At 39.6% G+C, this 26,972-nt stretch overlaps 1 protein-coding gene across 1 annotated transcript in view; it reads right to left on the bottom strand.

The window, feature by feature from the left end:
• Positions 1 to 522: 522 nt before the first annotated feature.
• Positions 523 to 26,972, bottom strand: part of snx7 (sorting nexin 7) — a 49,242-nt gene continuing 22,792 nt past the window's right edge. The window contains exons 3-10 of the mRNA XM_055641482.1: positions 23,927 to 24,037; positions 21,481 to 21,639; positions 20,393 to 20,591; positions 17,471 to 17,670; positions 13,783 to 13,869; positions 12,835 to 12,939; positions 5,516 to 5,668; positions 523 to 2,521 (exon numbers count right to left, since the gene is read on the bottom strand). Of these exons, the coding sequence (XP_055497457.1) occupies positions 2,441 to 2,521; positions 5,516 to 5,668; positions 12,835 to 12,939; positions 13,783 to 13,869; positions 17,471 to 17,670; positions 20,393 to 20,591; positions 21,481 to 21,639; positions 23,927 to 24,037 (1,095 nt within the window). The 3' untranslated portion in view covers positions 523 to 2,440. The remainder of the gene's footprint in view (positions 2,522 to 5,515; positions 5,669 to 12,834; positions 12,940 to 13,782; positions 13,870 to 17,470; positions 17,671 to 20,392; positions 20,592 to 21,480; positions 21,640 to 23,926; positions 24,038 to 26,972) is intronic.

Below are 26,972 nucleotides of genomic sequence, written 5' to 3'. Positions count from 1 at the left end.
GGTGGGCTGGAAGGCCTGTGCTTGAGCTGCAACTATTCTATGAAAAAATGAATCAATTATAGTTTTGGCTCAAGATATCATTAGACTTGAGAGAAGACGAGACTACATTCTCTTTCCGTTGACTGGTTATCAAGCAATATAATCTTTTACCTCAGTACACATGGCAATAAACTAAACTAAAACTAAGAGTTACTATTACAGATATACAAAAGGACTACAGTAGAACTGGGCAGAGAGGATACGACAAATTTAGCAATCATACCTTCAGGTTAGGTTGAGGCCCCAGCACCAATCCATGTGATGCACCACTGGTTATATTGTGCCAACAAGAAAAATACAATTCTGCCTACTTTTTCTTGTGATCATAATTATAATTCCTGCTAAAAACCAAGTGAAATCCAGTTTAGTCCGTTTAGCTCTCATTTTCCTCTTTTGAAGTCAGTACAGTTAAAATAGGCCATTCTATTTACAATGTTAAAAAATGTAATGGTAAAGTAATAAGCAACAACATTTTGATTCCAGTATTGTACTTCTTTTATTTGCCATTTACTATGTCTCTATATTATAAACAATATTCTCAATGTTTACATTTCTGAAATATCCATTCAACAGAGTTAAACCCTGCACATCAAGATCAATCATTAAAATACATTGAATCATGAACTTTACTTCCCTTGTGAATGTTTGAACCCAGATTAACCATTCACAAATTTCACAGGAAATTATAAATTATATACACCATCAATTTCATATTTATACTTAAAACCTTGCATTTATTGGTAAACAAAATATCAAATCAGATACCGGTTTTACATATAATATTTTGGAATGCATTAAAAAAATGTTTTAAACCATATAGAGTTGCTTTGGAGATAATATAAAAAATCATGTAATTGTCAACCTTAAAAACAATTTGCAATTTAAAATGCCAGAATCTTTTTGGTGCATGTTTGAGCCGCTATATTTCAGTTTAGTACGTTTGTCCCAGCCTATACTAAAATACTAGAGATTACAGACCAAAATAGTTTCACATCAATGAAATATTGTACATGGATGCACATTAAGTCCAAATTGTCATTGAAGAACATTACTCCATCGTTTGTAAAGGCCAAAATACCTTTCTTATCAATGGCTTAATTATGGAATATTAATGTAGTTATCCTTGAAGAATGAATATAACCCTTAAAAGGCACATTCCGCCACAAATAGTAGGAAAATACAATTTATTGTAAAAGCTCATATCTAACTTCCACAAAAAATATTTTTGCATAAAATGTGCAATTTCAAAGTATATGTTTGATTGAATATACAAGATGAAAGTAGAACATTATAGTTTGTTTTAAACTATATGGTACATAATTGCAGCAATCTTAAAAGAATGAGCATGAGATTCTACAAACAAATCTAATAAAATAGCACGGCTAAACTTTGATGGAAAGGCAGTTAAATCTCAAGATAAACAAAAATGATTCCATCTGATTTATACATGCAACATTCCACGCTGGTGCTATAAGGGAGCAGAATAACATGGGATGCCAGCCAGCAAGTGGGAAATACCATTTTAACCTGGATTCATCACCATATTTCAAGTCAGATTTGTCAGTATCAATATAAGAAGTCAGCAAGGGATTAAGAATTCTCCTCCTCTATTTTAATGACTAGCAGTGTTAATCATACGGTGTCCAGCATGAATAAAATTAGGCTGCAACAAGCCGGCTACAATACGGACTATAGGACAAATATTTTTTTTTTTTTTTTTTTTTAAATTGGGAGTGAAATTGGTCTGTGACGTTATTACAAAATAAAAATAAGAGGCAGGCGATGGTGAGGGACAGAAGAGATGCGTTTAAAATATCTGCCACACTTTGTCCATGCTTTGTGAAAGCAGGTCAAATTCATCCCATACATGGCCCACTAATAGAACAGTAATAAATAAACCTCAAGCCAGCACCAACCTTTCAATCCCAGTGGTAGAATATATTGGCCTATTAAAGCACTGATTTGATAAAACAACTATTGGCACCCAAAATCATTCATAGAATTTCCTAACCAGGGAAAGGGTGGATGAAAAATGTATTATGTGATTGTAATTCTAATAAGACATGATTAAGGCAGCAAAGTTCATTTCAGAAGACGTGTTCCATTTTATGGTAATTGATCACAAAATCATTCAGGTACATGGAGCGCTAATTCTGCAATGGCATTAACTGAGCATGACCTGAGGTTTAAGTTTGATAATTTCATTGATTTGCCTAAATCTTTGAGCTGCAGAATGTTCGAGTCATCAACATAATTAAAAATTATGAACTGAGTAAATATATTCTTGCATCAAAAGCTTAAAAGGATCTAAACAGACCCCAATATTGATCTGTGAATACAAACAGCACTTTAGGTCTGAGAAAGTGCATGAAAGCAGCTTGTATAAATTTTTGCTTGGTTTCTATCCACTGTTTTTACTTTTCTCATCCATCTTGATCTCAGTCTGTTGAACGGCCAGAAAAGATTCCCATGTAGCTAAGCACTAAAAGATAATTTTAAAAAAAAAAAATCTTAATATAGAGGCACAAGGATATGGAGATGTTGCTTTACAAATTTCACTACTCAAATTTCACTGTACCTTAATTGGTACATGTGACAATTAAATTGAATCTTTGAAAAAAGAAAACAGTCTGAAAAGGTTCCTAACCCAGAACGTCACCAAAGATAGACATAAAATGCTGGGGAAATTCAGCGGGACAGGCAGCATCTCTGGAAAGAAGGAATGGGTGACGTTTCAGGTCAAGACCCTTCCACAGACCGAGTCGAGACCCAAACGCCACCAGTTCCTTCTTTACAGAGACGTTGTCTGTCCTGTGGAGTTAGTCCAGCATTTGGTGGCTATACCTGAAATGTTACATCTGTTTTTCGGACCGGAATCTATTGAGAATGATCAGGTTATTAACAAATTAAAAAGTAAATGACTTCAAAATTTGTGAAAAAAAACTTCTATAGAAAACTAGCTTTATGCACATTAATAATTCATCTCACATAACCATATAACAATTACAGCACGGAAACAGGCCATCTCGGCCCTACAAGTCCGTGCCGAACAATTATTTTCCCTTAGTCCCACCTGCCTGCACTCATACCATAACCTTCCATTCCCTTCTCATCCATATGCCTATCCAATTTATTTTTAAATTATACCAACGAACCTGCCTCCACCACTTCCACGGGAAGCTCATTCCACACCGCTACCACTCTCTGAGTAAAGAAGTTCCCCCTCATGTTACCCCTAACCTGCGCTATTAAAAAAACGTACTCCACCAATATTGCAAAATCACTATTTTAGAGTCAAAGCTGTCCAGGATAGAAACAGCCCTTCGGCCCTCGACATTCATACTGACCATTTAGCCTATTTACACCAATCCCGTTTGGTCTCCATCTTTTTAAGCCTTGCCAATATGCGTTTGTCCTAATGCTTTTATTGTACACGACTTAATCACCTTCTCTAGCAACGCAATAGTTTATTATGTAGGCACTAGGAACTGGGTGGCACAGTGGTGAGAGTTGCTGCCTTACAGTGCCAGAAATCGACTGATCCCAACTACGGATCCTGTCTATGGAGTTTGAACGTTCTCCCTATGACCATGTGGGTTTTCCCTGGTGCTCTGCTTTCCTCCCACATTCTCAAAAATTGCAGATTTGTAGGTTAATTGGCTTTTGTAAAGTGTCCTTGGTGTGCAAGGTAGAACTAGTGTACAGGCAAATGCTGGTCGGCATGGACTTGGCAGGCCGAAGGGCCTGTTTCTACACAGCATCTTTAAAATAAAGGAACTGTAGATGCTGGTTTGCAAAAAAAAGGCAAAGTGCTGAAGTAATTCAATGAGTCAGGCAGCATCTCTGGAGAGCATTGATAGGGTTGCCTATCCAATTCTCCAGAAATGCTGCCTGACCTGCTGAGTTACTCCAGCACTTTGTGTTTTGTTTATTATTTTAGGTTAGTATTATTGTCACGTATCATTATCTTACCAAGATAGTGAAAAACCTGTGTGTTGCCTGCCAAGTTGACAAATTATAGGGGTAGAATTAGGCCATTCGGCCCATCGAGTGTACTCTGCCATTCAAAATTGTATTTTGGCGGCTCGACTCACCCGTTGCAGCAGCCCCTCTGTATTTTTTTTTATTTTTTGTCTAGTTAAATCTAGTGTTGGTGTTTTTTAATACTGGTTTTAAATGTGTATATGTGGGGGCGGGGGGAAACTGTTTAAAATCTCTTCCCTGTCCGGGAGACCCAACCTTTTCCCTGTCGGGTCTCCGTTGTCGTTGGGGCCTAGCACCATGGAGCGGCCTCCAACCTGTACGACCCGGGGGTTCGGGAGACTGCGGAGCTGCGGACTACTCACCATCGTGGGGCTGGCCGGCCTCGGAGCATGGGGAGCGGTGGTGACGCTGCTGCGACTCGACTCCTGGGGCTCGGAGGCTCCAGCAACGCAGCCGCAGGTCCGGTGGACTGGGACATCGGGAGCTCGCGGGTCCGGGGGGGAGTGACCGCTTCCCAGAGCTCCCGCAACGCGACTTCTCCAACCCGTGTCGCGGGGTTGGAATGACCCGAAGCAGGGCCGTACATCGCCCGGCACGGCTTCATGGCCGTGGAACATTCCAGCGCCTGCTGGGGGCTCCAACATTGTGACTCTTAGACCGGGAGCGGGGCCGTAAATCGCCCGGCACCGCCTAAAATGGCCGTGGGACTTATGATCTCCCGCCTGGGGCTTGGACATCGGGAGAGAAATGGAGAACAGGGGAGAGAAAAGACTTTGCGTTCCATCACAGTGGGTTCACTGTAATGGATGTTTGTTTGAATTAAATTGTGTGTATGTCTATAGGAAATTGTGTTTGTTTGTATGGCTGTGGAAACGGAATTTCGTTTGAGCCTCACTGAGGCTCAAATGACAACAAATATTGTATTGTATTGTATCTGCTTCCTAATCCAATTTTCCTGCCTTCTCCCCGTAATTCTTGACACCTGTTCTAATCAAAAATCTGTCTATCTCTGACCTAAAAATATGACTTGGCCTCCATAGCCCTCTGTGGCAATGACTTCCACAGATTAACTACCCTCTGACTAAAGAAGTTCCCCCTCACCTTTCCAAAAGAGCACCCCTCAGCTGGCATTCAGTTAAAACAAACCATACACGAGTACCATCAACTAGGATGGTACTAATGAACATCATGTTCATTAATGCAGCACTCGGGATGATTGCCTTCCACTTTGCACATTAAATGAAATCATGCCTTTATTAGATCAAAAGGCAGAAATGCCAGCTACAAATGAATAAATGGCCATTGCACGATACAAGTAGTAATTTAAATATTCAATCCAGCATTTGCAAATATCTTTCATTTAAAAAGACTAAACAGATACTAAGTAAGGTTTGCTATCCCAGATGACATTTCAAATTACTAAATCAGGTGTACTTGTGCATTAGTAAACATTTTTAATCCTTCTAGTAGATAATTTTTAGAAGTTGCTTACCTCTTCATAATAATGAATATTATTTTCAGCCGTATTGCAAAAAGCTGATTTCAGATCACTCCGCATGTTCATATACCACCTTTTCCAATCCGCTTTCAAGTTGGTATTGGCATATTCCATTTTATCCTCAAATTGGGCAATATCTGCCTGAAGCTAAAATAAAGTTATTTGAATTAAAATGTAGTTGTGCTTCGGAAATATCTGTTTCTATACAGCACCAAGCTACGAAAACAACAATGTCATTTAGTGCAGGGCGAATAAAGTCCTTCCACTACCAAGACCATAAGGCATAGGATCAGAGTTAGGCCATTTGGCCTGTTAAGTCTTCTCCGCCACTTGATCATGGCTGATCTATTTTTTCCCCTCAACCCCATTTTCCTGCCTCACCTTGTAACCTTTGATCAATTGTGAAGGATGTAAAAATATTGCAAATTACAGCTGAAAGAAACTTAATAGGCATCGCTATAAAAATGTCCTGATCTAGATAAGATATCCATTTAGTTTCCAGTAGTTTAATAGCAACTATTACTCAATATTACCAATAACAGAATAGTTCCAATGAAATAATTGAAACAAAGTCTAATACTAATTGATGGTTCAGCCTTATTACCACAGGTGTATAGTATTTTGATATTTAAACCTTCATTAGTACTGCTTTGCAGAATTCAGAAGACTTCTTGAAGTCATTGCATAACAAAGTTTAAAGGCAAATAATATTTTATTATTTTTACAATACACTTTTCTACTTAAATGCGTAAAATTTGTAGTCATCCAGTAATTTTTTTTTTTGGGGTGCTTTATTAGAGCTTTTAAAAGATCACAAGTATCAGTTTTAAAACATATTCATTTAATCCCAACCCTCACCCCAACCCAGCAAAAATCAGTCATCTTCCAAGGTTTCATTTGAATTCTATTGTCACGTTCTTAGTAAAAGCCTTGACTAACTTGAATCAATTGCTACATTCTACACCATCTGTTTGCATTGTGTGAGTCTCGGACAGCATGGGAATAAGTTCTCCCATGTTGAAATGTGGGTTGCTAGAGCGATAAGCAGCACATCAGCTGGGTTCCCTTTATTCACCCTGCAAGCTTTATCCTCAAAGACCTGAAATAAATTTGTCAAATATCATTTATTTTTCATTAAACTCATTATATTTTTTCTATGTCCTGCTTCTATTTGTTGAGCCAAACCTAGAAAGAGGCGAGGGGATGCAGTCCTTTTGAAATTCTGACAAAGCAACTTTTCCCAGGCACATTGCAAACACAAGTTGTGAGCACTCCCTCTTACTCAGCAGAGTAGTGGAACATTACAGTACTGCTCTTGGTACAATTTTGTCATTGGAGGAATCAAATCACAAAGCACCAATTGAATAATATCATAAAATGCATAGGCTCAAACATTTTCAGAAAAAAATACTCATTGCATTTCATTGCTAAGTAAGTCGGTACTGTGATGTACTACTACTCTAAGGCATGTTTCCATAACACAAAGTGGGCATAACATGAGTGATGAATTAAGGAACACTGTTTGCATTACGCAGGCCGAAATGGTTATGATACAATTTTGATCGGTAACAAGAGAATCACTTAAAAGCAACTTTGAATTTGAAAAGCAGAAAACTGTGTCTTGGATTTAAACAGTACTGGGGAACAATGTCTCCACGTAGTAATCAGACAACATTGTCTCTTAAGAACACAACTGCTTGCTTTAACTGGCTGCCGTGGAGAGAGTGGACGCTGGCGCACTTTAGCTGCCGCTGCTCTCTCTTCACATTGTGTTTTTGATTTTTTGTTTTTGGACTGAATTCCGTTTTTAATTTGTGTTTCTGTGATGTCTTTATTATTTATTTTATTCTGATTATATGTTTTTTATTCCTGTTAATCTCTGTAAGGTGTCCTTGAGATGTCTGAAAAGTGCCCAAAAATAAAATTTTATTATTATTATTCAGTGTTCAATGAAGGTGACAAGCAATTACTTCTACTGACATTTATCCAAAGATGCTCTATTAAGCAATGCAGCCTTTGGTACAAAATTTTCTTTACAATGCCAGGTTCAATCCTAACTTCGGGGCATTGTCTGTATGGAGTTTGCAGGCTCTCCCTGTGACCGTGTGGATTTTCTCTGGGTGCTCGGGTTTCCTCCATCCAACATTCCAAAAATGTGTAGAATTGTAGATTAATTGGCTTCTGTAAAATTACCCCAAGGGTGCGAAACCGGGATACCATAGAACTAGTGCATAGGAGATTGTTGATCGTGGTGGACTCGGTCAGCCGAAGGGCCCATTTCCGCACTGTATTGCTAAACTAAACCAATTTATTGTTCTTGAAAAGACTTACTTTAGAAAATCCGGAGGGAAAAAAAAATAACTTTGTTATCGTGAATCTAAAACGCCCAATCCCCTTTCCCCCATTGACACAGTTGTCTTTATAAAATGAGATGTTTAATAGGATCACAACAATGGCGTTATTGTAGAACTACCTGTATTAAATAGCTATTACACATAAGCAGGAATGGAGCAAAGTCTTGTGAACGGAAATTAACCCATTAAGTGGCTGATCATTTTTGAAAATAATTTTAGAAATTCTAATTAAAATTGCACGTCTGGCTATTTTCAACCAACCGGTGTGTTTTTTTGTCGCACAGAGAAGTGTTCCATTCTAACGCCGACAATCAGAGAAAATTCAGTTTCTGATGCAAACTAGTACCATTTTACTCTCTCAGTGCTGGATGGGAGTTAATTTACTGCACGACATGACCTACCAAAATTATGACTCATTCCTGCTTCTGCTCTATGTGTTGCATTGTATTTAATAGCTCAGTCAAGGCATCTTAGCAGCCCATGGTTGTTGGGTTTCTATGAAATTATGAAGAACTTAATGCAATTTTGAAATATCAATGAACAAATTCTGCACAACACACACTAACTGATAATCAGTATGACACATCTGACCAACAGTGTGAAAATGGAACTGCTGAAAAGATATTTTAAAAAGCTATGCAGGTGATTTTCATCGAGTCAAATGCAGCACTTAACTTCAATTTTACTCATTGTAAATGTTTTCACTTCATCACAGTGATTGTAGTTCAAAAGTAAATAAGTTTGGGGCACTATGAAGTCATGTAGTCACTTTACAAATACTAGTTTCTTATATTTCAAGAAATGATTTTAAGCCAGTTTCCAATGTGTGGACCGCAGGTTAAATTTGTTTATCTTTCATCCGTTGGAAATGAACAAAAGATTTAAAAGGTCTTAATATTTGTTAGTTCAATCAGCCAAATGGAAGTAATGATTGAATACTTTCTAATATGCTAAACAAATAATATATTCAAGTAAATAATATGCAGTCGTAAAATATACACAGAAAGTGGTGGGACATTAACAAGCTCTCATTTGCATTAGTTAGTTCAATCACTCCATCCTATGGGGTTGCTGAACATCCAACATTTATGTTTGCCTCTCCCCCCCACTTAAACGCAATGTCCGACAGTGAGATTTGGCTCTGCAACTTGTATGTTTGTCAGGAAACCAAGCCTTAACTAAAAGTGAAAAAAAAGAATTATCTGGAAATATGGTTATTTTCAAAAAGCATGCACGTTTTAATAACTTTCTCTATATGTTTCTAACACTTAATTCCAATCATTGACATTTTGGTTAGAGTGCCATCTATTGATCGCCTGTGGTAGCTTTCGCAGAACTGTCAGACAAAACCATTGCTATTTGCAAAATTAAAGGCAGAAAAATTTAGTTAATAGGGCAATAGAGAATTTGATAAAAGTTAATCCAATTTACAATACAAATTGGAGTTAATTGGGTATATGAAGGCAGGAAAATAATCCTTAAACATATTTTACTTTACAGCACACAAACAGGCTCTTCGATCCACAATGCCCGTTCTTACCATGATAACAATTTCATCAAATCCCACCTGCCTGCATGCGATCGATATCCCTACATGCTCTCCCTGTTTGTGTGCCTGTCTAAATACTTCATATATACTTAGAAAAGTTGCCTCACAAATTTCCTTTCAATTTTCTCCCTTCACCTTAAATCTACAACCTCCATCTAGTATATTGGAAAAATGTTATCTGCCCTGTCACAATTTTATTTTCTTGGAATTGATGCTTCTCTCAGCCTGTGGTGTCTAGAACAATGAGTCAAGTTTCAAAACAACAGCTAATCAAAACAATTAATTTAATTCATTCATCATTGTTGAAAACATTAGCGACGTAGAGGTGCTGGACGCACCACACATCTCTGCCCTCCAGTTCCCGCTGGAAGTATAGGATTTTGGTGTGTGTGCTTTATCATCATTCCTTACAATGCTATGTACGACAATGATCGCAAGTTCTACTGAAGAGTGGATGGACGTTGGTTCGCTGGAAGCTCATCCGCCCGTTGACAGTTCTTGTGTTTGGTCCTGCTGGGGGTCCACAGCCCCCTCCTCACCTGGCAAACTAGGTGGGGGAAGACAGTTTAGTCGCTGAATATCCGACCATAGAGCGGGTAACACGATATTACATGGTACAGTGGCGGAGGGAACTCCCCCTGACCTGACCAGGACAAGGAGATTTGTTTTTCCCCAAAAGGGTGGTGAATTGTTAGAATTCACTACTCAAGAGGGCTGAAAAGACAGTTACTGGTTATGTTCAAGACAGAAATAGATTCAGTTTCAGGGAAAGTCAGGATACTCAATAGTTGCAAGAAAGTGGTGCAGTTATCTTCTTGAATAGCAGAGGGGCTGCATGTCCCACACCTGCCCTATGCTCTCCAAAGTGTTATTCATCATCTATCAGTCTAAACAATGTCATTTGACTTCGACCCTTCTAGTGTCAAACTCAGAATCAAGTTTCAATCCACATCAATATGAAGTTTATGCGTATATATTTTCCATAAATTATCAGGTAGAATCATGGTAGGGAATTGAAGAATACAGTTGAACAGAGGGATCTGGGTATAACCGTGCATAGTTCCTTGAAGGTGAAATCTCATATAGATAGGGTGGTAAAGAAAGCTTTTGGTATGCTAGCCTTTATAAATCAGAGCATTGAGTATAGAAGCTGGGATGTAATGTTAAAATTGTACAAGGCATTGGTGAGACCAAATCTGGAGTATGGTGTACAATTTTGGTCGCCCAATTATAGGAAGGATGTCAACAAAATAGAGAAGTACAGAGGAGATTTACTAGAATGTTGCCTGGGTTTCAACAACTAAGTTACAGAGATAGGTTGAATAAGTTAGGTCTTTATTCTCTGGAGCGCAGAAGGTTAAGGGGGAAACTTGATAGAGGTCTTTAAAATGATGAGAGGGATAGACAGAGTTGATGTGGACAAGCTTTTCCCTTTGAGAATAGGGAAGATTCAAACAAGAGGACATGACTTCAGAATTAAGGGACAGAAGTTTAGGGGTAATATGAGGGGGAACTTCTTTACTCAGAGAGTGGTAGCGGTGTGGAATGAGCTTCCAGTGGAAGTGGTGGAGGCAGGTTCATTGGTATCATTTAAAAATAAATTGGATAGGCATATGGATGAGAAGGGAATGGAGGGTTATGGTATGAGTGCAGGCAGGTGGGACTAAGGGGAAAAAAAGTTGTTCGGCACGGACTTGTAGGGCCGAGATGGCCTGTTTCCGTGCTGTAATTGTTATATGGTTATATGAATGAACTCTAGCTGATATTGTTCTCCTTCCTAATGGACATTAATGCAACACAGACCGTGATCAAGGAACTGAAAATAGACACATGATGAAACCTGGAGCCTGCCTTTTCCTTGTCACTTTTAACACTACACCTTGATCAACAATGTAGCTGTGTCCTGATTTAAGCATTAAAAAAAAAAATCAGCCCCATGCATAGCCACGAGTCATCTGATATTGGAAGTGCTGACCATTTGAAAGCAATTTTTAAAAATTGGGACGGGCTGTGTCTTAGTTGTGGAAGAACACATTTTTGGAAAATTAAAGTTTTGGATATTCAAAGTACACCAAGTTGCATTTAATATTCTGATATCTAGTACACACAGATGCTATTTAACCCCCCCATTTCCCCCTCCTCTACCACCACTCTCCTTTCTGCCACCTGGTTCCATTTATCCCCTTTTCTCCCTCTTAAGTTTTCCTCTGTTTCTACAAGATACAAGATACATTTAATTGTCATTTGGACCCCTTGAGGTCCAAACGAAATGCCGTTTCTGCAGCCATACATTACAAACAAATAGAACCAAGACACAACACAATTTACATAAACATCCATCACATTGCTGTGATGGAAGACCAAATAAACTTATCTCTCCACTGTACTCTCCCCCCCCCCCCCCCCCCCCCCCCCCGATGTCAGAGTCAAAGTCAAAGCCCCCGGCTGGCGATGGCGATTGTCCCGCGGCCATTAAAGCCACGCCGGGTAGTGCGAGGTCGCACACCGGGTCTTGGTGTTAGAGCCCCCGGCGTGCGCTCGCAGAGTCCCGCGGCCATTCCAAGCAGCGCGGGGCGGTGATGTCAGGCCCCGCTCCAGGAGCTCCTCGACCCCGCAACTCGGGCAGGAGAAGTCGCCGTTGCGAGAGCCCTGAAAAAGCGGTCTCCCTCCAAGGACCCGCGGGCTCCCGGTGCCACCGTCCACAGACCTGCAGTTGAAGCCTCCGACTCTCCGGTCGGGCCGCAGCAGCAGCAGCAGCAGCGCTCTTCCACCGCTCCACCCGCTCCGGACTCGGCCAGCTCCGCGACAGTGAGGTGAGTCGTCGGCACCAGAGTCCCCGGTCTCTTCCTGTTGGAGGCCGCTCCTCATTGCAGCCCCAACGATAACGGAGACCCGATGAGAAATGATTGGGTCTCCCGTGCAGGGAGAGATTTAAAAAGTTTCCCCCTCCCCCCCCCCCACACACACCCCAACAGAAAATAACAAAAACTACATAAAAACATAGACAGAAAATAATAAAACGCGGACGGGCTGCAGAGGCCGCTGCTGACGAGAGTCGCGCCGCCCACCGGATGTGGCCGCCCACCGCCCACATGTCATCCAGCAAATGCTCTCCCAACTTCACCCTACCAGGTGGATCCATATGGCCATCATCCTCACCAGCTGCCAACTATTGCCTACCAGCCCGTCTTACCTCATCTCATCTCTTCTACATTCTCAGTTCTGATGCAAAACATTAATTATCCTTCCACCTCCACAAATGCTGCCATACTTTGACTTCTGCCAGCAGTTTGCTCTCTGCACCCAACAAATGAAATACTGTAGACTCAAACCAAGGGCAATTCCCTACCATAAAATGCTGGTGTTTCAGAGCGAAGGCATGCAAGTTAAGTGCAATACATTTGTTGTACCTCTTCAATCTCTTGATCAATTTTCTGCTGCTTCTGTTGTTTCACTTCCTCTGTGCTCTTACCCAGGATGGTACCAAATGTAAAGCTTTGTTCCGAGTGCTCGAGCTGATTAAAGTGGATTTAAATGAATTTTAATCAAACGATCCCGAGCATGGGACAGAATACAATAATTTACTCACATGCAAATGAATGTCATGGATCAAGATTATTATGCATTTGGTACATGCAGAATAATCTCAGCAAATGTAAAAGCAAATTTACCATTTATATTCAGTAGGTCCACCTGAACTCGCATCGCATTAATGTGAATAATTCAAGACAATCCGATGGCGCTGTTGCTAGCTGCCTCCGCCCACGGTCTGGCTGTCTTTTTTAATTTTTTTATGTTTAGAGTGTTTTTTTAGTTATTTTTCATTATTTTATGTGGGGGGAAGCAGGCAGGGTAAGGGGGAAATCGTCGCGGAGCTGTGGGTGCGGAGCTCCCAATGCGGGCAGCGCTGACTTTAACATTGCGGAGTCCTGGGACCCTTTGACGGGGTTCGCCAGCGCGAATCTCCGCCCAGCGCGGCCTGTGGACATCGAGAGCCGCGGACTCCGGTGGAAGGTGGCCAACGAGAAGCGAGAGGGCCTGAACATCGGGCCGCCCGTAGCGGCGACTACGGGGTGCTCGGGAGGCCCCGACCACGGGTGAACATTGGGAAACATCGGCGAGGACGTTGACTAGACTTTGGTTCCTTCCCTCACAGTGGGGAACTTTGGTGCTGCTGTGGGGATGTTTGTGTTGTGGACTACTGTGTTCCGTTTTGTGTTTTTTTTAATTTCTTTTTTTGTATGACTAAGAGAAAAATAATTTTGTTGTCTCTTCATTGAAGACAATAACAATAAATTAAATCAAATCAAATAATTTCCCGATCTAAAATACACCAGGACAGAGAATCTGACATTTACCATTTCTCGCTCCGCTTTCTTATTAGCCAAGGAATCAACTCGAGAATCATAATCTGCCTGAATTACATCCCTTCTCTTCAGTACTGACTAAGAAAAAACATGGAAAAAAAAAATGTAGTCTTATAAATACCACAAAAATAACTAGGTGCATAATATGAAATAGACAGTCTACGAAAGGTTAACTATCTGATAGACATCAAGTTTCTAAGCAGTAACATAATTTTGTTGAGCATCCCACAGTATCTTCATTACTTTTGAAATCAGCAAAGCTCATCTGATGCGCGTTGCGGGGTTCTTATCAAATCAGTTTATTGTCATATACAATAGGATGCAATGAAATTCCTTCTTCGCATGCAGCTTACAGTGCACGTGATTCATATAGTGAGGATAAATACAACTACAAATGCAAAATATTAATTGTACAATACTGGAATAACCACATGAGGTAGAGTTAACGGTTACAGCAAGTTGCAGCATCTGCAGTAATGGAGCATTCAAGAGGCGATTGGTTCAGAAATCCAAAAGCTGTTCTTAAACCTGGACATCCATGCTATCAGGTTTTGATATCTTCTCCCGTAGAGCAGAAGACAGGAGAGGGAATAGTCAGGGTGATAAGCATTCTTGGCAACATTTCCAGCCTTTCTGATGCAATGCAATGAACTGTGAATATGGACTGCATGGAAGTGGCAAGCCTGTGATGGACTGGGCAGTGTTCACCATTTTCTAAAGGTTCATTTTTTAATGTAAATATCTATGTCTGAGTTTGACTTTTCTTCACACTCAAGCATTTCTCCAGCCTATTTGTCAACCGCTCCATCGATGCTGCCTCACCCGCATTCACATTCCCATGCAGATGGTGTGATAGGTGAGACACGGCGATGGTCCCATGGCACCGCACACACCTCCCACCCTCACCTCTGGCAGCTCTGTGTCCGCCGGCCGCTCTGTCCACACCCCATGGAGTTTCAACCCCGGCCCGGAGACAGGAGCGGACCGGATGAGTGGGAGCATCAGTGCCACCTCCGGAGCAGCGGGGATGAATCTCAGGCCACTGTCCCTCACCTCCCCCCAGATCACCGTCCCTCACCCCCCCTGAGCCCAGCTGGACACCTGGGCCGGCCCACCTTCCCGGGGAGGGGTGAGAGAGTTAGGGAAATGCTCCCCGGACATCGCCAAGTCTCCACTCTCTCCATGTGATCTCGCCGCTTCACTGACACACTCTCACACACAACCTAACACACACTGGCACACAAAAGGTTTAAAGGGATATGGGCCAAATGCAGATACATGGGACTGGTTTAGATGGGGCATCTTGATCTACATGGTCAAGTTGAGATGAAGGGCCTGTTTCCATGCTGTAAAACTATGACACACTGTAGAAAGGGTGCAATTGCTCTAGAGATGATCCAGGGGCGATTTATGAACATGTTGGCAGGGCTGTAATTTTGTTTTCCCTTTGAAGAACGTTTTGATAACGGATTGTATTCTCCGCAGCAACGGAGGTGAAGAAGACTTAGTTGAGGTGAATAATATTATGAGAATAGGACCTGTTTCCCTTAACAAAGAGTGTAGGAAGGAACAGCAGATGGTGGTTTAAACTGAAGATAGACACTAAAAGCTGGAATAACTCAGAACAGGCAGCACCTCTGGAGAGAAAAAAATAGGTGATGTTTTGGGTCGAAACCTTCAGACTGAAGAGGTTGAAAACCAGCCATAAAACACAATGACTGGAGATGTGCGTTATCCAACTAAGGGCTGAAATCAGAAGCATGTGTTCATCTGTATTGATGTGACATCATAATAAATATTACAGAAAAAAATAATTCAATGGGGTGGCACGGTGGCGCAGCGGTGGAGTTGCTGCCTTACAGCACCACAGACCCAGATTTGATCCTGACTACGGGTGCTGTCTGTACGGTATTTGTACATTCTCCCTATGATGACATGGGTTTTCTCTGGATATTCCAGTTTCTCCCACATCCGAAAGGTTTGTAGGTTAATTGGCTTCTGTAAATTGTCCCTGGCGTGTAGGATAGAACTGGTGTATGGTGGATTGCTGGTCATAGAAACATAGAACATAGGCGCAGGAGGCCATTTGGCCCTTCGAGCCAGCACCGCCATTCATTGTGATCATGGCTGATCGGCCCCAATCAATAAACCGTGCCTGCCTTCTCCCCATATATCCCTTGATTTCACTCACCCCTAGAGCTCTATCTCTCTTAAATCCATCCAGTGATTTTACCTCCACTGCCCTCTATGGCAGGAAATTCCACACATTCACAACTCTCTGGGTGAAAATGTGGGCCATAACCAATCTTTCAAAGCATTTCATTACAACAGGTCTGCTTATTTTTCTTTGTGTGGGGAGTAAAATAGAGGTTTTCTTGAAGTAGATGGGGAAGAACTAGCCTAGTTGGAGCTTTTTTGGCCTGTTCAAAAGGGATAAAGTTATAAATGCTATCTTTGAATCAACTGTTCCATTTACTGTAACTTTATTAAAATAAAGCCAAATTTGTAAAATACTGGACACATAAATGCCTTGTGATTACAAATTAGATAAATGAATCACATGTTGCCTAAAGCAAAATATCTTTTAAAAGGTGGGTTGCAATACAAATATATTATATGCAATACAATGGTGAATAGATTGGAAAATACTTTAGAAATATTGTGGATTTCAACAACCGTCACTGACAAAGGTTGTCACTTAGATAAACTAATGACCTTCACAAAAAATAACTAATTCTTTCTATTCAATCATAATATCAAAGCCACATCACAAAATGTGCATTTGATTTACAGACCAATATATTAACTTCTCAAACACAGTTCATTACTGTCGAAATTTTACCAATAATTTAATTTTAGCTGCTTAGACAAATTAATCTGAATATTCCTTTCTCTTCTCAAAAAAGACAAACACCCAGATATTTTTCAATTTACAAACATTGGATTTTATGAATTTGCACTTTGGTATGTCCATTACAGATCCAAAGCTACATTTTAACCAAAACAAATAGTATGCTATTTGGGTGCAGTCAATAAACAGAAATGCATTATACAAAGTCCCACAAATCATTTGACCCAAATTTTCTAATCACGTTTGCATACGCATCCATCTCATAAATCAAAGACTTACTATATTATTCACAGGGAGCTGCAGATGCTGGTTTACAAAACAAGACACAAAGTGCTGGAGTAACTTAGCAGGTCAGGTGGCATCTCTGGAGGACATGGATAGGCAAGTTTACTGTTGGACCCTTCTTCAGACTGATTGTAGTAGGGGGAGAAAGCTGGAAGAGAGGTACGGGCGGGACAAATTATAGGTGGATATAAGCGAGGGAGGTTTGTTGGGCAGATGGGTGGACAAAGGTCAGGGGATAAGACACGTCGTATTGTGGAGCCAGAGGAAGGGATATACCTGGGAGTGAATGGGAGAGAAAGGGCAGGACAGTGGGAGAAATGGGTGCGCAACCAGGTGGGGCACAGGGAAGAGTGAAGAAAATAAAGGGGCTGGTGACATTGGAACAAGGTTGTAAGCAAACTATCCATTTTGGAAGCATTTCAATTTGCCATATGTTATATATTGTTAAGCATACCCCAACTCTGACCAAAAACAAAACAAAACTGAACTTCATCTCAGCCACAGATTTCCCAGTAAATTTCTTAGATCATTAAAAAAACTCACCTTCAGTGTTTCAGCACATAAAACGTATTCATGCAAGGTAGGAAGCATATCCTCTGAGAGACCAGTAGTCAGTCCTTCAGTGGCCTTGTAACAGCTGTCAATGGAACTAGCTACTCCTGTCAGAGGTTCAGCCAGCTCCTTTTCAGATTTAGACCACAGAGTATAAACTGGACTATAATCCTTCATCGCAAGTGAATATTCTTTATATCCCAAGAAAATTAGAAAACAATCTTCAGTTCAGTCTTACATTTCATCAGACATGATTATCACATTGAAGTAAATATGCATAACTTAAGCGACATGAAACAGATGAGCATCAGGAAAAGGCAGTTAACTAATAACTCACTCTGATGCTGCTATAAAATAAATTATTTTACACGTGCAAGTTTAGAAGTTGAATAGGAATTTATTTTGCCCTCTTTTCTGAGTAAGGCTTAAAAACTCAGACCATTCCATAAGATAATCAACACTGCATTAAGATCACTTTTTATCTCCAAATTCATGATGGTATCATTTTAAGTTGGTGAAAATGGTTTAAAATAAAATGATTGATTATGAAAAGAGGCACTTTGCAGATAGTGGAAGATGTAATAGAATGAGATGGATAGTTGTACAATATTTGAATATACAGGCCAACTCAGATTTGTAAAATACAATTACCAAGATGCGGGACTTACGATTTTTAATATATTGGGGACAAGATTTTTGACATACTCACATTAAATCAATGGTTTTGTGTGAATGTCTAGGATTTGAAATATTGGTTTGTTCAAATTGAAAAAAAAAATGCATCTCAAGCATAGACTGGCTCAGTGCACACAATTATAAACCAATTTAAACCCCACGATTTTGAATTTTAAAAGAAATCTGACCTTCAAAATTAAATCAAATTGTAAAATATTCAAGAGTCCAATAAACACATTTGTGGATGTTGTTAGACTGCAGCAGTGCAAGACAAATGTACTGACTTCAGATAAACATCACATTCAGAAATGAGAGGGGATAAAATGTAATGCAAGTGGCTTTTTTTTCTAAAGGAGAATAATAATAAAACTGTTGCCGGTCATCTTTAATGAAAACGCACTTTCCAGCAATCAATCACACGTTTCTTTATCCAAATGTCTTCCACTGGAGAGAGTGCACTGGCACAGTGAATAGAACTGCTGCCTCACAGCTCCAGTGGCTTGGGCGCAATCCTGTCCACCAATGTTGTGTAGAGTTTGCATGTACGTAGTGTGTGTTTGCCTATTTCCTCTATGAACACTCCTTTCTTCCTCACATCCCAAAGGTGTGCAGGTTGGTAGCTTAATTGGCCACTGTAAAGTGCCTCTCACATACACGGATGGAGGAATTTAAGGGGATGTGTGTGTGTGCGTGTGGGGGGCGGGGGGAGGGAGAAGCAGTAGGCAGAGAGAGAATTATATTATTATAGATCTTCCCTGGGTTATGATAATGTTCGTTCCCGAGGACAGTTCATAACCCATACAGATCTCAAGTCGGAGATATATTTAAATTAAAACACAGGCCAACCAAGGGCAACGTGTACTGAAATCAGGCTGTTTAACTTAACCACTGATTTATCTGCAAAACATAATCTCAAACCGAGGTCACACATGGCAGAAGATGTCTACAGCCCAGAGCAGCCGGCAACTCCATCCTCCGGTCTCCCAAACACTAATTTGTATGCACACAAGTTGCGTGTTCGTAGCCCAACGGCGGCATGTAGGTTAAATAGGTGTTTGATGACTCACAGGTCCGCATTTATCTGCTGTATGACAATTATCTGATCTGTGTACATAGATCCTTTTTAGTTGGTATTAGGGTGCGAGTAGGCATCAAACCAAATCTCACAACAAGCTCTTTGGACAGATACAGGTTTTCAGATGTAAGAAAAAACAGGGATGGAGGGAAAGCAACCTAGAGCTTAAATCACTGATAGCAAAAGGAATCTCTTGCAAATATGGCGCATCTAAAACTTGGGCATCGAGAACAAAATTATGAATGTTAACTTGTTCCAAAAAAATTGTTTCTGAAAAAGATTCCAGAAATGAGATACAAAGCCATGATGAAATGTAAAAATAAAAATGAGAATTCAAAATTCAAACACTGCTGGAATTTTAAACCTGTTTAGTCACAGGATTTTTTGGAACAAGTTAACATTCATAATTTTGTTCTCGATGCCCAAGTTATAGATGTGCCATATTTGCAAGAGATTTATTTTGCTATCAGTGAGTTAAGCTCTAGGTTGCTTTCCCTCCATCCCTGTTTAATGAGGAGCTAAACGCACGTCAGGAAGGCAAAGAGGCACGAGGTGCCCAGATGGGAGGGCAGCCGGTAGTGCCATGGGATAGATTGGTCTAAAGGAATCAAAGGCATGGATGCATATTTCAGCAATGTTTGAAGTGAAACGCGGGTGATGCAAGCAATGTTAAGTGAAAACAGGCAGCCAGTGTTGGCATGAATGCAATGGATGTATGATCTAGAGCTCACCTCAGTCAAATAGACAACAGATGGTTGGCTTCACCTTCAGATGGTTGCCAGGGGAAAGTATGAAGTCAGTGGAAACAGGTGATGCTGGGGGTTGAAGATAATACCGAATAATTTTCTGGGAGCAACAAATGTGAATTCAATCATGTATTCAGGACAGGATGAGGTTAACTATTTTAATAACTTCCACAAATGTTATGAACAGCACCAATGGGCAAAAGTGACATGGGCTTATGCAAGCATCCCTTAGGAAATGCTGAAAGACCATTTGGACTACTCATGTTAAATTGTAACACGCATGTAAAAATCTTTTGTCATCATGGTCCATGCAAGTAGTCACTTACTACTGATAAGAAAAGTTAGCAAGGAAACTTGTGTTAAAAGAGTACCCAAATTTTAGCTCCAGTAAAAGAGCAAATGGTTGCAATCACTAACCTTTATATTCTTTTACAGTTCTTTGGTTGATTCTCTCCAATGTTCCAATTTTTTGACGGAATATGTCCACATGTTCATTCATTGCATTGAATTCATCAGGTCTATTCTTAACACTCTTAACTGAGTTGGCAACAGCCCGCATTGTTTCTTCCATCATACTGAGGAATGCCGCGCCAGGTTTCTTGTGAGGAGCCAGGTCCTGCATAAAAATTAAAATAATAATTACAATTGACTATATAGAAAGGAAATAATTAGATGCTGCATACATACAGGGACAGCAGGTGAAGCAATAGAAAAGTCAAGCTACTAGACCTTGCAGTACTTTTAAATATTGCCATGGCAATAGTAATGTGGAATTAAATGTTGTAAAGAGAATGATGTATGCCCAGTTTACCTCGACATTACTTGGAAAATAATAGTTTGAAAAAAATATCCAAAGGTCAAGTCACAAGCGAGGAGCTGATGTAATAAACTTTCAGAGTGATAGTAAGGCAGAACCAATTCCTGGGACTGATGGGAATCGCTTCTTAAAAAAACCCAATGTATAATTAATCAGAACTGTCATGATTTTCTAAACTATTGGAACATTCATAATCAGATGATTTCCAAGTTTTAATTGTAATGTTTCCACTATTTTCAAAAGTCTGCTTGATAGAGAAAGGAATGAATAGTGCAAGGACCAAAATCTTGACTTTCTAAGTTGTGTTGTTGGTATCACTTACAACAAAACAAACATGAAAATCTGAGGGAGGGGGGGGGGGGGGGGGGGGGGGGGGGGGGGGGGGGGGGGGGGGGGGGGGGGGGGGGGGGGGGGGGGGGGGGGGGGGGGGCACTTAAGAGAAATTATGAAACTCAAACAGATCTTGCAACAGACAAACATTTTTTGGAAATAATTGCATTTGACAAATAACAATACAAATATTGTTGTTTGCCAAAAACTAACTATGCAGATGCCCTGAATTGTACATCAAGCAATTTATAACTCTCCTTATTAAAATCTATCTCGATGAATAATTCTGTTAAAGCACACAGAACATTTCCCAGTTTTGCTACTATAATGGGTAAATGTGAATAGTTTTTACTCATGCCTGAACAGTGAGAAATGTTTTGAAGTCCTCATTAAAAGACAATGTTGGATGGTCCGCAATTCTGTTTAAAAATTTATGCAGTGCCTTCCGGCGCATTTCTATGAAACTTTCATTAAATCGTTCCACCATCTCTCTCATTGAAAATTTCTCTGGCAATGGCTAAATAGAAAGAGAAAATTAAAAATGGTTACATTAGCATCACACAGTAACCATCCACAATAAATGAGTACATCAGGAGGTCTATTTTAACACTTAATTTCACACTAATTAAACTACTTAAAATATCGAGACAACAAACCTTAGAGCTAAAAAGCACACTCTGTAAATGATTATAATTTATGGGAATGACTGCTATCTTAGTTATAAAAGTATTGGGCAAAAATATTTACTGCAGAAAAAATTTAGAGTTAGTAATTGGACAATGGATTTAATAACTTTTTATTTTCAGTGATTTAAAATCAAATTTCAATAAAAATTCTGAGAATCAGTCAAATCACAAATGAATGATGGCCACTTTCATCTATGACACTATGATTCAAACTATACCCAGTAAATTTCACATCCTGAAAGTGAAGTTAAAACTGGAAAAGTTCCTTAAAATCTACCAGCTTTCCCTGCCAATAGAATTATTTTATGATAGCAATCATGACCATGAAATGAGCAAAATCCAAGAATAACCAGAAAGGGTTATGCTTGATTGAAAGGCATAAATATTGTAGAATTATACTTTTCATTTGTTAGGAACTATTATTTGTGATGGATACCACCACAGCAAGGAATGTGAATTACACATGACTCAAACAGTGAAGCAACTAGAGCAGAAATAAAGTTCATGCTTCACACAATAAATTGACATGCTATGTACTCTTTCCAACAACAAACCTGCTGGGCATTTCCATTGATGACAACTGGGATATTAAGCTGGAAACAAATGATTTCTTTCCACTTCAGAATTCCTGCTTGTTTTCAAGTATCACTAAAGATTTCAATGTCATGAAAATAAGAACAAAGAAAATGCTCAAAAAAATACACACCTCTGATATAATGTAGAAGATGGATTCACTCAGAGGTTAGTTAATTTTATGGACCATGCTCCAAAATTTACAAATCCAGTCAATAAATTATATTCTCCAAAGTTTCAATTATTAGAGATCACAAAAGCTCAGTAGTCATTTTTCTTGATAGGACACTGACATAATAATCCACAAAATTGCTTGATTTTCACTGCAGACACATACAGCACTAATGGCCTCAGTCCTGCTGTGCTGCTGAAAAATAAAAACTAACCATCAAGAGCATGTTAACAATGAAACATGCCATGACAGGTAACAGACAGGATCTGGATTGGGCTAAACGTTGAAGAGAATTTCCAAAAACGATGCTTGACCTTCGAAAATCAATGAATCTGTTTTCTTGGGACTTCTCTGCAAATTTGGTCCATTTGATGGACCAATACTGATGATATGCAACAAACATCAGGCACTTCAACACTTCAGGTCCCACAAATGACCAGCTTCAGGAAATCCAGGCACAAGGACAACAGTTTAAGTCTGAGAGCCACTTGGAAAAAAATACTCTGGGAAAACAAAGTGTCCCGATGCTTTGTAGTTTTCCTATTCCTATCTTACCTACTCCCCCCCCCCCCCCCCCCCCCCCCCCCCCCCCCCCCCCCCCCCCCAGTTACTTGTCTGGTGACAGTAATTTATTGCATTTCACTCTTTCATCTTAAGTTTAGTTATTTATCCATTAATCATTTGGAATCATGCTATATTTGCTTACTCTCTCCATAACACCTAGCATCATGCTTGTACTTCATGCTTTTCTTCCTATAACCATTTCCTTGGCACCAGGGGAAACAGTATAAAATAAAGCAGCAATGGAAAGTAGTGGCACATGTCAGATGTGCATTAATGTCAGCATTTATTTTGAAACCAAATGTAAGCTTTGCTTAAGATTGGCAAGCAGAACTGGGGTCAAGTTATTGATTCTGTGAGGTAGTTAAAAGGTAGGAAGCCAAATTAGTCACACAAATTAGATGATACAGTTCATGTTTAAAATAATAAAATAGAGGTCCTAACTGAACTTTCATGGTCATATGCCAAAGAATCTTTATACAGAACAGGGTCTGCATTTTAAATGGCTGGATCACTCAGGTTTGACACCACAGATTTGGCTCCAGTTCATAACCATTACAAGCACTCCCACAGAAAATGTGGAAATGACCAAGGACCTGATTTAGGAAGCTGCATTTAAACAATACCTGCTTGTGCTCCTATGCACACACAGACCTTCAACTAGTATAAACTGAAAATAAGCCACAATAATACATAAAATATATGATTTTTTAAGCATTAAAAATAAAATTCTTATGAAATGTCCTTTAAATTGCTTAAATATAGTCATTTAAAATATTACCCATAAGATTTCTCAAAAACAATTCACTTACAGGAAGAATAAACGTAGAATGAGCTGCTTCAAGTTGGGTTTTTAGCCAAAAGAAATCCTGATAACGTCTACGAACCTCATACTCACTGGAGTCAAATTCACTGCGTGTAGTCTACAAACAGCATTAAATAATACAAAAAACATCAGTACAGTTCAACTTGAAGCAGAAAAATACAAACATTTTAGCTTGTTAAAATATATTTATAATTGCTGGAATTGATATCCTACATTGGCTTTTGTTTTAACTGTTGAACCTTTTGTACAAGGGTAGTAATGGACATATAGATTATGGCGTTACAATGTTTATCAAATTGATGAATAACTGAAGACCTGCGACGAATGAAGGAAAATGCTGTAAAACTGGTTTAGCTCTAGAACTGCAATGACATGTGTACTGGATTCCATTTTGATCACACTATTCCAACACAAATCATTGGGGAAAATGAGAATTAAATATGCGGATCAACCATGCTGAGAACTTCAAGAATGAGAAATAAGTATTAAACCTTTCAGACCAGGTATTTATTCTGAGAATAAAGGTTGGAATTGAGATAAGCGATTTCCTAACTTAGAGCATGATGAATGCTAGATATTCTCTACTTTGGGCAGCTGTGGTAACAGTGTTGTTGCATTCATTCAAAGCATTGATCAATCAATATCTGGGTGTTAAGTAAACCAAGAAATGTGTGGATAACTCTGCAGTGAAATATCAGCTAAGTTAGTGAAGACAGCGATGCAAACAGGATGAGGTCAAATAAGATCAAATAGATCAAGTTGTCATACAACTTTAGGCTGTGCACGCCATACGCAAGAAGAAGATACCTACCCCTTGAGCAGGACCACACAGACAAACACCAGGTCATCATCTCCAAGACTGTTTCCAATTTTATTGCCACTGGCGATCTCTGCACCACTGCCACCGACCTTATCGTTTCCCAACCCCATACTGCCCACCTCCAGCTCCTTCCCAAAATCCATAAACAGGACTGCCCTGGCAGACCTATTGTTTTTGCTTGCTCCCACCCCACTGACCTCACCTCCAAATATCTTTATCCCACCCTATTCCCTTTGTCCCATCCGACACACCTCACACACTCTTCAACAACCTTCAGGTTGTAGGCACCCAAAGCCGCATCTTACCATGATGAGTAACATGGTACGTTCAGTCTCTTTTTACCTCCAACCCATGCTAGGAAGATCTCAAGGCCCCCTGGATCTTCCTTGACTAGGGACCCAATCAATTCTCTATCAACACTCTCTTCGGTCTGGCAGAACTTCTTCACAATATCTTCTCTTTTGACTCCTTTCATTTTCTGCTAAATGTGTAGCCGTGGATATTCGCATCGGCCCCAGCTTTGCCTGTGTTTTTGTTGGTATGTCGAACAGTTCTTGTTCCAAACATACACTAACACCATCTCAGCTACGTTAACGACCATCAAATTCTCTGGCAATAAAGGCTATGGCAGTCAACTTGTGTTTGCAACTAGATTCATCACGAGACCAAACTCATTCCTTGTCTTCTCACTACAAAGTAACATAATACATTCAGGAGTACGACCCTAATTCCTGCTTTACTATTCAAGGAGATCTTATATCAGAGGAACGTTCATTATTAATTTCATATTCCTCCATCCTTTCAATATTCAATCATTCTATATTGAATTATATCAATAATTCAATGTATTTGGCCCTCAAGATGATAAATACAAAGATTCACTACCCTCAGGTTTTTCTTCAAAAAAATTTTTTTTAGTTGTGAATTGCTTATCCCTTATTTTGGCACGAGAATACAACTCCTAAAACCCATGGAAACATCACCCCAGGGTCTATTCTGCAAAACCGAATAAAAGTTTGCTTTGTTTCAATGATATCATCACCAAATCTAAACTCTGGATCCAGACTGCTTAACCCTTCTTCATAAGACAATCCTCACCACTAATGCCAGTAACCAACCTGGTGATCCTTCATCAAGCTCCATATCACCACAAGTATATATTTCCTAGTGACAGACGTAGTCTCTCCGATTAATGTTTTACTAGAGGCCTTACATAAGCATCCAATTAGATATTAAATGGAATATGCTTGGTGACTGATTTAGGAATTTAACGTTTCTCAATCAATCCCTCAATTCAAAAGAAACAAAATAATAATTAACATATTTTGTAATTAAGATGCTCAGCACATTCCTGTTGCAGTCTTAATTATACCAGCAATCTAGCTCAACAATTTAAAAAAAACACCCTTAGCACTTCTATTCCACCATTATGCACAGATTCAAATTTCAACTTTCACCTAATATTTGTAAGTTTGTAATTAGTCTATTTAAATAGTTTATTGATTACCTGCCTCACTTTAAATTCCACTACAGACCGACTCATTCCCCCAACATTGACATCAGTGGATATCAGAATACCTGATCTTTACCCAGCAACAAAAAAACTACTTGCATTTAACCTCAATCTTTTTACAACTTGTTCTCACTTCAATCAAAATATCTGGTCAGCATCCACTACTCCAACTTTTTATTTTGTCTATCTTGCCATTTGTTTTAGCATTTGTCCTATAAATGTAGAGATTAAGATTACATTTCTCAGATTGCTCATTCATTTTTATTACACAAACAGACCAAAAATTATTTCAATTGTAAATTTGCATTTTAAGCACAAATTCTGAATCATCAGGGCTCCACCCAAAATCCAAATCAGAATAGTTTCCACATTTGACATGCATTTAACAAACAAACAAATCATTCAGCTAAATTGCCTGCACCTAATTTGACAAAACTTTTCCAGCTTTCATCATTTGCATTCCACACTATCTTCCCTGCAATTTTCAGACTATTTCACTATATAAAGTTTTCAAATGCTTTCAGGATTCTTCAGTGTTTAATGCAGCTGCTTCACGTTCTTTATTGAACAGAAAATATCTACTTGGGAGAACATAATCTCCATGAAGATTCCAAAAAGGATCAGGGTTGCGGCACAATATTCTCCTTAGTTTCCTGATATTTTGCATTGGATTTCGCAAAGTTTGCCTACCTTCACTAG

This window comes from Leucoraja erinacea, chromosome 10 (assembly GCF_028641065.1).
Source record: "Leucoraja erinacea ecotype New England chromosome 10, Leri_hhj_1, whole genome shotgun sequence".
In the NCBI taxonomy this organism is placed as follows: Eukaryota; Metazoa; Chordata; class Chondrichthyes; order Rajiformes; family Rajidae; genus Leucoraja; species Leucoraja erinaceus.
This window is presented reverse-complemented; position numbering and strand designations above follow the sequence as displayed.